Below are 11,953 nucleotides of genomic sequence, written 5' to 3'. Positions count from 1 at the left end.
GATAAAGAGCAGAACAGACTCTGCATCAGTCAGGACCAAGAACAGCTTGATCCCTCAAGGAAAATTAGCTGAATGAAGCAGATCTAAAAAAGCAGAACTTTAATGCAAGTAGTCAGCATGTACATAGAAATCTCAAAGCACATATGATAATTCATACAGAGGAGCTTGCAAAGCTAACATCACTTTTGGTAATAGTTCCAATATCCAAATACGCGAGAACTCACAGGAGAAAAGCCTTTTTCTGTACATAAGTTTAATTATTGCCCTGGTCTCATACAGTCACACAGCAGAGAGGCCTATTCTTGTGAAAAAATGTGATGGAAGTTTTACTCAGAGCAGCCATCAGTATACATGAGGCTTCACACAGGAGAAAAGCCTTTTTCCTGTACAGAATGTAAAATCTCAAAACACATGAGAACTCACACAGGAGAGATATCAGGATGCATGAGTGAGTGGATCAGCAGACTGTCAGTGACTTTTTCCTCTGCTTGCCAGGGCTGAGACTTTCTTGTCCACCAGGGAGTGTCAGGTACACTAGGAAAGGAGAGCAAAGTTATTTCCAGGTTGATTAGAGTTTCAGAACACAAGTCTTTGTCACTCACTTTTGTGGTGGTAAAGGGAAACACAGATTTGTGTTCGTGCATCATGTAAATCCAGGGAAGGAGGTGGAGAGAGAGGGCAACACCATCAGATCCAAATTCAATAGACGAGGAAGGTCCAGTCTCACCATAACATTCAAGGCGCACAGCAGGCAAATGATGAAGCAGCAATGGCAATAAAGGTTCATAGCCACTAGCTGCATTGACGCTGTCATGTCACAGGTAGGAAAGCAGGTGATCTTCTGGCACAGCTCAGCAGGGCAGCACCTGCTATAAAGGCAACCGCACAGGTGAGACCAATAAGGTAGATTAGCTGTGTGTGCCAGCTGATGTGAGGACAGGCGTGGCCATCTACCATTAAAAAACATATGAGCAAACACAAGTAAGAAAACTTGTGTTATTTTGCAGTGCTTTTTATCACCTGCTGATTTACTAAGCATTGAAATAGAAAATTATTAAGCAGTGAAATAATCATTTTACACTTCAAAAATACAAATTTAAAGAGAAGAATATGGCTAATTTACATATTTTCACACAATTTTATCATCATTCTTATCATCACACAGGGCATGGAGGAGATTCAGAAGACCTTCAGCCAATCTGGAACCCACAACAATGTGGTGTTGAAAAAAAAGCACACAGAAATAACAAGAATTTGCTGAAACTCTACACTGTGGAAGCTAAACTGCCTTATAAACGATGGGCCATTGTATATAATTTCAGAACTGATTTTTTTCTACTTTCACTTTTGATTATTGTTGATTTTAATCATTTGGAATGATATGTAATTTCACAATGGTTTCAGTTGATGTGGCTGTGTTTTACAATCCCTATGGACAAACTTGATTGAAAATTATTAATTTATGAATTAATTGAGTGAAAGTGAAACATCTGTAAAATATGTGCTGATTTAGCAGACAATTCTGAGTTTCAATGCCAAAGTGATGTGAAAAAGTTTTAATATCTTTTTTTGTTCAGATGAGGTGTCATAGTTGTTAAGAACTGTCGATACCCCCTGCTATGGGTTTGACTCCCTTTGGGGTTGACTGTTTGTCAGCAGGATTTTTTTTCTTAGATCTGTTTCTGTGATAGATTTGTAAAATTATTTACATGTTATTATAAAGGAAAGACGTAAAACTGACATGAGTTTATTTATTACCATTATACAATCAATCACCCACGTTCTTCTTAAGCAGCACACAGAGCATTACTCTGTGCAAAGTATAGTTTTGTGCCATCCCATCTGCATTACCGAGTGCTTGACCTCATCTTCTGCTTCTACTGCTTTGACCCGCACCTGGACACTGACTGCACTACTTTCTCCTTAGATGCTCCTATGCTCGTGATTGACCTCTGCCTGTCTAACATTGATTTAACTTTGTAGACTTTTAGCTGTGTTTAGTTCTTGCATTAACTAATAAACCTGCTGCACGTGAGAGGAGCTGTCTGTCGTTTCTGACACATAGTGAGCGAAATGTTGGCGTACATGTAAAACAACACTTGTTATATATATATATATATATATATATATATATATATATATATATATATATATATATATATATATGTATATATAATTCATTTCTGTAAAAAATATATGTATATATCATTAATTTCTTTTTTTTAATTATATATATATATATATATATATATATATATATATATATATAATTTAACTTTCTGTATGTGTGTTGACACAAAGAAACATGAAGATTAGTTTTGACTCTTTACAATTTCCAAGAACATTTCTGCTTCGACTTGTCATTTCCTTTGAAGCAACGCTCCCTTTTCATAATATCTTCTGCATTCATGAACAATGAATTAACTCAAACTCAAACATCGGACACAGAGATAAATGAGGTGACTAAAGACAAAACATTCATATGAAGCTTTATCTTCTCTGCATGTTCCTCACTAACAGCAGGTCAGTGTGAGGATGGAAGACAGACAGTCAGAGGTCATGTGATCAAATCTTGAAGAAACATTTAGGAGAAAGACTGGAGCTGATTGGTTCGAAGCAGACACCTGACTTTAGGGAAAGTGTGAAGAGATCAAAAGAAAAAAGGGTTGTTCTGTAAATGTCTGTGAACAGCTGATATGAAGAAACAAATCTAAACAGTATGACCACAAACAACAACAGTCAGACGAATAAATGCATTGTGAGGAAGTGATCTGTTCTTAAAGCAAGACAGAAGAGGAAGAAGCAGAATCCCTGATCTGTGCTGTAGCTGCGTTCACACGGTGAGTAGAGATTCTTTTTCTTTAATTTTTTTAAGAGACTGAACATAGTTTGTTCTTGAACTTTGTTTTCATTAAATTGACGGTTTCCAAATATTAGAAGAAAATCTTCTTTCTCTGCAAACTCTCATAACTTTGCTGTTTAAAGATTTCATCTAAATACTGATCAACAACTGAGGATCAATTTTCACTTGTTGATTAGTTATTGTTTCACTGATTTAAGAAGAAAACAGAAACAACTGGTATTTTAATTAACATTTTTATAAAATAAAGTCTGGTTGTTTACAGAAGTGAAACTGCTGCCTCATTAAACTTGGACAGATCAGCTGACTGCTGTTTTTGTGATAACATCCAGCAAACAGACAGAAATCAGAGCTTCTGTCATAAACGTAAAACAATATGAAGCTCTGGTGTATACATGTTTAATTTACTCCCAACCAAACATTCCTGCTCTCTTTAATTTAAATCTGGGTGAGAATCAAAGTTCAATTGAAAGTCTCTGTTGGAGCTTTGACAGGAAGAATTCACATCTTTCTTTCTTTTAACCTCATTATTTTATTTCTGTCTGTTTTTCTTGATCGGCTTCATTTTTCCTCTATAGCAGAGACAGGAAGTTTGTTTGTTTGTCAAAGTGACTGAAATGTTGTTCCATCATGGAGTGTTTGCTGCTGTAACTCCATGTCTCCATCTGGTGGAGTGAGAGCAGAAGTGCAGCAGCTGATGTTCAGCAGCTTCCTCTGCCTCCCACTGCTGTCTGACTGCATTCACCTGAACCTGAGAGGAAACACAAGAGAAGAGCCCATCAGTGGAGGAGCAGCTGATCTGTTAGTGAAGGAGGATCAGAGCTGATGATGAGTGTTTCCTCTGCAGGTGAAGGTAGAAGGTCTGTGTGAGCTGATCCAGTGGATCCAGTGAATCCAGCAGCATGGATCAGTGTGAGGACACACAGGAGGGAGCCCCTCCCTCTAAAAGCACTCTGTGTGGGGAAGATGAGAGCCAGAGCAAAGCTCAGAAGTGAGATGAACATCTCTAACTGTCCAGGACTCTTCTCCATGTCAGAGCTCAGCACTCACATCAACAACCTTCATTCTTCACAGGAACCAACCTGGACCTGGAGATGAACCCAGCTGTGTGTCCTTCAGGAGTGACAGATCAAAGGATTTTGGTCATAACTTCCAAGACAGCAGTTCAGGAGTGGAACAGTAAGTGTTTGTCAGATCAGGATAGATTGTTTTCTTTTATAAACAAAAAAGGGGAAAAAAATGTTCTAGTTTCTTCTGTTTTTTGTATGTATTGTTGTTGAAAATGTCTGAGATTGGTTTCAGAGTAGTTATGATATTTCAACTCTCAGGTGTGGGCATGTCTGTCTTCTCTGAATTGCTCCCCTGTCTTGGCGTCGGTGGACAGGACTTTTCTCAATTGTTAGACAATACTGATGCTTGTTTTTATGATAAATTAATTTCAGTCCCCATCCCAAAATAAAATAAGGGTCAGTTTCCTATTTGGATTACTCATAGCAGACAGCTCGTTTCGCTCCGGACCCCTGCCCCCCCATAGCAAGTTAGCTGTTGTTCCGCGCTGCAGCCCTCAGAGAGAAGTTTGTTCTCCGCCTTATTTATTAAAACAGAAGATTGGTTTTGTCCAAAAACTACTAATAAATCTCATACTATCTCTTTAATTTATTAAAATCTCAATCACAGAATGTAGAAAACATTTAAAGTTTATTTTAGACTGAGTTTTATTACGCTGATCTCAAAGCTGCACGGCAGGATGCCTGAGTGCGACTATATTATATAAATTATTATAATGTTATTTTATTATATTATATTTTATATATATTATTATATTTATTATAATATTATAATAAACATTAACAAATTAATTATGTTTTATTAGTCGCACGTTAACGCCTCAACATTCACAGCCATAATATATACACACACACATACCTGTATATATATATATGTGTGTGTGTGTGGGGGGGGGGTGTGGGTGTGTGTGTGTTTGTGTGTGCATCTAAAGTCTCTAAATGGTTAATAGTTATTTTTTAAAGAGTTATAATGGCATGGAGCAACAAGTGCTTTTGTGTTAGCTGAGATCAATGAGAGCATATTCTAGAAATCGTGCACTTAAATCAGGGGTCTCAAACTCGCGGCCCGCGGGCTATCTGCGGCCCGCGAGATGATGATTTGTGGCCCGCGTCTTCATATGAAAGATTACTGTTGGTGCGGCGCGCAAGGCTGATATAAATGACAGGTGCTGTGTGCAGAGCTGAATGAACCAATCACGGTGAGGTATATGGCTCTGGAGGCGGGACATCGGCGGGCTGTCCAGTACCTCCTCATTCATTCTTTCATTCATTCATTCATTCCTCCAGTCAGCTGGATGGAGGGGGAGCCATGAAGCCACTGGATGTGCTTTCACAGTGAAGGTCATTCGCGTGCCCCGCCCCTCTTTCACCGCGTGACAAATTCACAGCCTGCCGCTTGTCTAAAAGTGAGTTTCTGACTCCGCGACGGGTGTGGGAGGAGCTGTATGTCTCACTTAGAATGAATGGGAGACATATATGGCGTTTTATTTATGTCAAAACTCCACGCAGAAATGAGACATCTCCGCGCACGCATCAAACGCACGCATCAACAAATCAGACTCTCGCGACGGCTTTTTTCGTCCTCCACGAGCAGAAAAGTCTGACTACTTCCACGTGCGTGAGTGATGCGCATGCGAGCAGAATCTTCAAAAGAGCTTCCACACTGGTCGCGTGCAATGCGTTCAAGAGCGCGCCCCACCATTTGAGAAACACTGCTCTAGTCAGTCAGTCAATATGTGGTTTCTTCAGTCGTCTGTATCTGCTGTATGGTCATTGTTATCATTTTATTTATTCACGATTGTTCATTGATTTCATTTTCCTGACCGCTTCATCCCTTCCGGGGTTGCGGGGGTGCCAGAGCCTAACCTGGCTGCTGATGGGCGAAGGCGGGGTACACCTTGGACAGGTCGCCAGTCTGTCGCAGGGCCTCAATCACACACACATTCACTCTCACATCCACACCTAGGGGCAATTTAGAGTCACCAATTAACCTATGAGGCATGTTTTTGGATGGTGGGAGGAAGCCGGAGTCCCCAGTGAAAACCCACGCATGCACGGGGAGAACATGCAAACTCCACAAAGAAAGGTCCCAAATCCCCCAGCCGGGATTCGAAACGGGGCCTTCTTGCTGTGAGGCAAGAGCGGCCTTATTCATGATTGATTTTTTTAATTCATTTTTTAAAATTAATTATTTTTAATAAAGATGTTTGAGAACAGTGGAACGTATTATCTTGTGAAAATCTTGATGCGGCCCAGCATCACCCAGTCTTCGCCTCCAGCGGCCCCCGGCTGAATTGAGTTTGAGACCCCTGACTTAAATGAACCAATAGCGAGCTCTTTATGAAAGCGCATAAGAGCAAAAAATGCACCCTGTGCTCTAGCAAATGTGAGAAATTATTCTGAGCAGTAGACGTCAGCATTAAATATTTAAATAATCTCTGGGTTGGATGTTTGTGGCAGCCAAGTGGGCAGAGAAAGTTATGATTGTAGGTTTCAGGTCTCTGTAAATGACGACGAACAATGTCTCACCTGTCAAAGTGGCTAGTGAAACTTTTTTTTAACCTGTCCTGTCCAGCAGCGGAGCACACAGATAAGAGCTGAGGGTTTCTCATGTTTGACAGATATTACTGTTACAAGAGGAGGTTAAGTTGCTTTGGACACACATGGTGTATGTATATTTATATAAACCCCTTTTGTCCTTCTGACTCTTTTTTTTATTTATTTCCTTTCCTATATATCATTGCATACATTTCTTTGTTTAACGAGACGGAAGACAAAAAACACATTGGAATGAATTAAGACTGACATATTTGTATGAAATTTTTGAGCTGTGATTTCACAAATTGGCTTGACTCAAATTAGTTGGGTCTTGGACCTACCAGCAAAGAAAAAATGATCACATTGTTGATGATTCTCCACAGAGTGGACCAGCAGAGCTCAGAGACTTCCAGTGGTCCGTCTGTCCAGCAGCATCAAACACAGCTGGACTCCATATTTCTGGTCTGTACATGAACATCAACTACTTTTCCATCATTCTGTTCACAGTCATCTTCATGCTGCACTTTGGAGACCAGTGGATTGTCAATGTGTCCAACATGGAGCTGATGTTTGGCTCCATGACTTCACTCTGATTGGCTCATTCATCTAGAATTCTGTTGCAGCTGCTGGAGGACAACATTGTTACTTTTGTGAAGAAGGAGCTAAAGAAGATCCAGAAGATTCTGAGTCAGAGGGAGGATGAGGAACTGGAGGATGAAGATGAAGAGCAGAGGAGCAGCAGAGAGTCACTGATGAAGATCACAGAGAACTTCCTGAGGAGAATGAAGCAGAAGGAGCTGGCAGATCGACTGCAGAACAGTAAGAGGATTTCTTTCTGCTGGATAAATGAAGATTTACTGATGTCTCAACACATCGAACAACATAGATTCAAATCATCATCAATCAGGGTAGCAGAGAGTTTATGTACTCTGTTTGTTGTCTTCATTCAGGCTTGACTGCTTTAAATGTTCAAAATAAAGTCCAATCTAGTCTGAAGAAGAAGTTCCAGTGTGTGTTTGAAGGGATCAGTAAAGCAGGAAATCCAACCCTTCTGAATGAGATCTACACAGAGCTCTACATCACAGATGGTGGAACTGGAGAGCCGAATGAAGAACATGAGGTCAGACAGATTGAAGCTGCATCCAGGAAAGCAGACAGAGCAGAAACAAGCATCAGACAAGAAGAGCTCTTTCAATGCCCACCTGGAAGACAAGAACCAATCAGAACCGTGATGACAAAGGGAGTGGCTGGCATCGGGAAAACAGTCTTAACACAGAAGTTCATTCTGGACTGGGCTGAAGGCAAAGCCAACCAGAACATCCACTTCACATTTCCATTCACTTTCAGAGAGCTGAATGTGCTGAAAGAGGAGAAGTTCAGCTTGGTGGAACTTGTTCATCACTTCTTCCCTGAAACCAAAGAAGCAGGAATCTGCAGCTTTGAAGATTTCCAGATCATCTTCATCTTTGATGGTCTGGATGAGTGTCGACTTCCTCTGGACTTCCACAAGTCTCAGATCCTAACTGACCCTAGAAAGTCCACCTCAGTGGGTGATCTGCTGACAAACCTCATCAGGGGGAACCTGCTTCCCTCTGCTCGCCTCTGGATAACCACACGACCTGCAGCAGCCAATCAGATCCCTGCTGAGAGTGTTGACATGGTGACAGAGATCAAAGGGTTCAATGAGCCACAGAAGGAGGAGTACTTTTGGAAGAGATTCCAAGATAAGAAGCAGGCCAGAATGATCATCTCCCACATCAAGAGATCCCGAAGCCTCCACATCATGTGCCACATCCCAGTCTTCTGCTGGATCACTGCTACAGTTCTGGAGGATCTGCTGAAGAGCAGAGAGGGAGGAGAGCTGCCCAAGAGCCTGACTGAGATGTACATCCACTTCCTGGTGGTTCAGGCCAAAGTCAAGAAGATCAAGTATGATGGAGGAGCTGAGACAGATCCTCACTGGAGTCCAGAGAGCAAGAAGATGATGGAGTCTCTGGGAAAACTGGCTTTTGAGCAGCTGCAGAAAGGAAACCTGATCTTCTATGAATCCGACCTGACAGAGTGTGGGATCGATATCAGAGCAGCGTCAGTGTACTCAGGAGTGTTCACACAGATCTTTAGAGAGGAGAGAGGACTGTACCAGGACAAGGTGTTCTGCTTCATCCATCTGAGTGTTCAGGAGTTTCTGGCTGCTCTTCATGTCCACCTGACTTTCATCACCTCAGGAGTCAATCTCATGGAAGAACAGAATATATCAGTCCAGTTCTATCAGAGTGCTGTGAACAAGGCGTTACAGAGTCCAAATGGACACTTGGATTTGTTCCTCCGTTTCCTCCTGGGCCTTTCACTGCAGACCAATCAGAGTCTCCTAAAAGGTCTGCTGACACAGCCAGGAAGTAGTTCACAGACCAATCAGGAAACTGTCCAGTACATCAAGGAGAAGATCAGTGAGAATCTGTCCGCAGAGAAAAGCATCAACCTGTTCCACTGTCTGAATGAACTGAATGATGGTTCTCTAGTGGAGGAGATCCAACAGTTCCTGAGTTCAGGACGTCTCTCCACAGATGAACTGTCTCCTGCTCAGTGGTCAGCTCTGGTCTTCATCTTACTGTCATCAGAAGATCTGAAAGTGTTTGACCTGAAGAAATACTCTGCTTCAGAGGAGGCTCTTCTGAGGCTGCTGCCAGTGATCAAAGCCTCCAACAAAGCTCTGTAAGTACTCCAGAGAAAATGACTATTGATGAAGAAATGAATTTAAGTGTTAAATTGAAAGATTAGATAACTGCTGTGCTGTTTTTCACTTCAGGCTGAGTAGTTGTAACCTGTCAGAGAGAAGCTGTTCAGCTCTGTCTTCAGTTCTCAGCTCTCAGTCATCTGGTCTCAGAAGTCTAGACCTTAGTAACAACAACCTGCAGGACACAGGAGTAAAGCTTCTGTCTGCTGGACTGGAGAGTCCACACTGTGAACTGGAGACTCTCAGGTCAGTTTTTTTTTCCATTCAAATCTTGGTTACAGGTTTTGCTTCTTTTTTCTGGATTAGGATATTTTTTTAAGTATGTAGTATTCCCTCCTTACTAGCAGGGTTTAGGGACCATAGGCATCCACAAATACGCTGAATATGCATATATAAAAAAACTCTTCCTTCCCACGGCCGAAGGATGGAACCTTGTAGTATTGCTCAACATACTGCTCTCCCTCTGCCCTCACAAGGTGGCTCCGCTTTGCAGAGATACACCTCAGTAGTGCAGCACCTCCTTTGGACAAAATAATTTCATACAAGTGTCTTGAGTTGTCGGAATTTTTGTGACAAACTGGAAGGTTCACATGGCTGAAAAAAAATTAGCTAATACATGAACCGCAAATAAAAACGCAAAAAAGCGGGGCAACATTATATATATATATACATATATATATATATACACTTCTATTCAAGACATACATTTCGTAAGATATCTGAAAAGTTTCACTTTTATGATCACATTGGTCATTGTGGGTTTGCAGTTTGTCCAGAATAAAAAAGTGGGAGCTAAATCCATTCAAGTTTACATAGCTAGTATAAGTTCACGTTAACTGTTTTAATTAATATTCCACACATACAAATGACAAACGTGCAGCTCACTCAGAGCCAATGCAAATTATTATATCAACAAGAGCGGTGTTGATATATATAACAGTTTATCGTCAGCACGAGGATGCATGTAAACAATAGTAAAAAACAGCTGTTGGAACTCACGCGGCAAATAAAAAGGCCGAAGAGAGATAGATGTAGCGTGAAAGGGGTGAATATGAAGTATTCTATCCCAAAGTTGGTTGAAAAATATAAACTTTATTAAATTGAAATTTAATAAAATTATCCTCGGGGCACCACCTTCGTAATGAAGAAAAATATTACTCATCAATGATTAGCCGCTACTTCTAATCAATAAAGTAATCAATTAATCAGTCTCTCAATTTTAGCGTGAGTGTCTTTACCCTGTGAAGTGACTTTGCCACAAAGAAGAAAATAATGATATCAAACAACGACATCCTTTTGAATATTTATTAAATAACATGAAGTTAAACAAGCAGAAATACTGGACGTAAAAGCATGGAAAGCAATCAACATGTGTGGAACACAGAATATAACTTTACTAATAACTAAAATAGATAAATGAGAAGAAAAGACACACAATATTGAGGTGGAAAAAGCTAAATGTGTGGATGCATCAAGTGTGTGTTGTGCATAAAAAGGGTGATGTTACTGATCTGAGAATAAGCTATTCCTAAAAGGAGGAATTCAAAACGGGGCAAAGATGTTACTCTTGCAAAAATAGTTAATCTTTGTTCTAACCACCAGCAGTTGACTGTATGAGCGAAGTTCGACTTCTCACCATGTGGTCTGGATCTGGGTCTGCTCTGCCAGGAAGGGTGGTTGATCCCGTTCCAGGCTGGATGGTTCAGGCGGGCCGTGGAGGCGAGATCTGCAGCCAGGTGTAGAAGGAAAGGGAACCTGCGGTTCTGCTGGTCCTGCTCTGTTCAGTCACTTAGCTTCTGGGGTGGTCGAACGATTTCTCTATTCCGTTTTGTGACCAAGAAGTATAAGTCGCAAAGCTGGCCGGACAATGAAACTTATCGACTGGTCTAGCATTAAAAATCAGTTTCAAAATAAAAGCATCAAAAATGGTAAAAAGTTGGAATCAGTCTATGAAATAAACGGGAGACAAAAATGTTGAAAAGAAAGAAAGCGCGCGAGAAAAACGTGATCTTAAGACTAGAAGAACTTAGATGTTTCTGTTCTGCTCCTGTTTTCTCAGGCTTGTGCCTCATGGCTTGAAAGGCCTGTTGTTGAGCCTGGGGGGGAAGACTTCAGGAGCAAGGAAAAATGGATCAGGAGCAGGAAAGGAGGAAGGAGGCAAGAGCAGAGGGAGTGGGAAAGAGGGCTCCTGTCCTGTGCGCCAGTGCTTTCAAACTGGGAGGCAGGGCCAGAATCGCCCAATCCGTGGGGATTTGAGGCGTTTTACGATTGGAGGTAATTTGCATGTCCCAATGAGCTCTGTCTATGCAAATATCAGGGGCGTCACCTTATTCTGGTCTGTGGGTGTGTTTTAATCTTTAATGCTGAATTAACCACAAAAGGAGTTTTTATCAAACAAAGTTATTAAAAAGTTTGTAAAATCCTATATGTGTGTGTGAATCCTATATGTGGCACATAAAATGCTTCCCAAAGTCCACATAAACACAGAAAGGCAATTCTCCAAGCTTTGACGGTTACACAATGATTAATTCAAAGATTTTAACCTCCAAGTAGTTGTGGAATCTTCTTCTGTTAGGGATAAAGGTTTGATTACACACATGTACCAATATTAGGACAATTCTTGTGGCTGTGGAGAGATGTTTTACATGTAAGATCCAGTGAACAAAAGTCCTGTGTTTTAACACATAAGAAACTTATGCAGGGTCACATTGTTCAAACAAAGGATTCAGAGTGTCTGTCAGGAATGCTTTCACC

At 41.0% G+C, this 11,953-nt stretch overlaps 1 protein-coding gene and 1 long non-coding RNA gene across 3 annotated transcripts in view; one reads left to right on the top strand and one right to left on the bottom strand.

Moving 5' to 3' along the window:
- Positions 1–84: 84 nt before the first annotated feature.
- Positions 85–870, bottom strand: LOC118599567. Its single transcript, XR_004948972.1, has 2 exons — positions 603–870; positions 85–534 (listed from the first exon to the last, which is right to left on the bottom strand). It is a non-coding gene; the product is annotated as an uncharacterized LOC118599567 (long non-coding RNA).
- A 6,253-nt stretch (positions 871–7,123) lies between these two features.
- Positions 7,124–11,953, top strand: part of LOC112139907 (NLR family CARD domain-containing protein 3-like) — a 385,294-nt gene continuing 380,464 nt past the window's right edge. Inside the window, exons 1-2 of one of the 2 annotated variants that reach the window (XM_036214655.1) lie at positions 7,124–7,284; positions 7,416–9,177. In XM_036214655.1, coding sequence (XP_036070548.1) covers positions 7,218–7,284; positions 7,416–9,177 — 1,829 coding nt within the window. In that variant the 5' untranslated portion in view covers positions 7,124–7,217. The remainder of the gene's footprint in view (positions 7,285–7,415; positions 9,178–11,953) is intronic. The other variant, XM_036214651.1, reaches the window with a different exon arrangement.

The sequence above is a fragment of the Oryzias melastigma genome, linkage group LG2 (genome assembly GCF_002922805.2).
Source record: "Oryzias melastigma strain HK-1 linkage group LG2, ASM292280v2, whole genome shotgun sequence".
NCBI lineage: Eukaryota > Metazoa > Chordata > Actinopteri > Beloniformes > Adrianichthyidae > Oryzias > Oryzias melastigma.
Note: the sequence above shows the minus strand (reverse complement) of the source record. Positions and strands in the feature narration are given on the sequence as shown.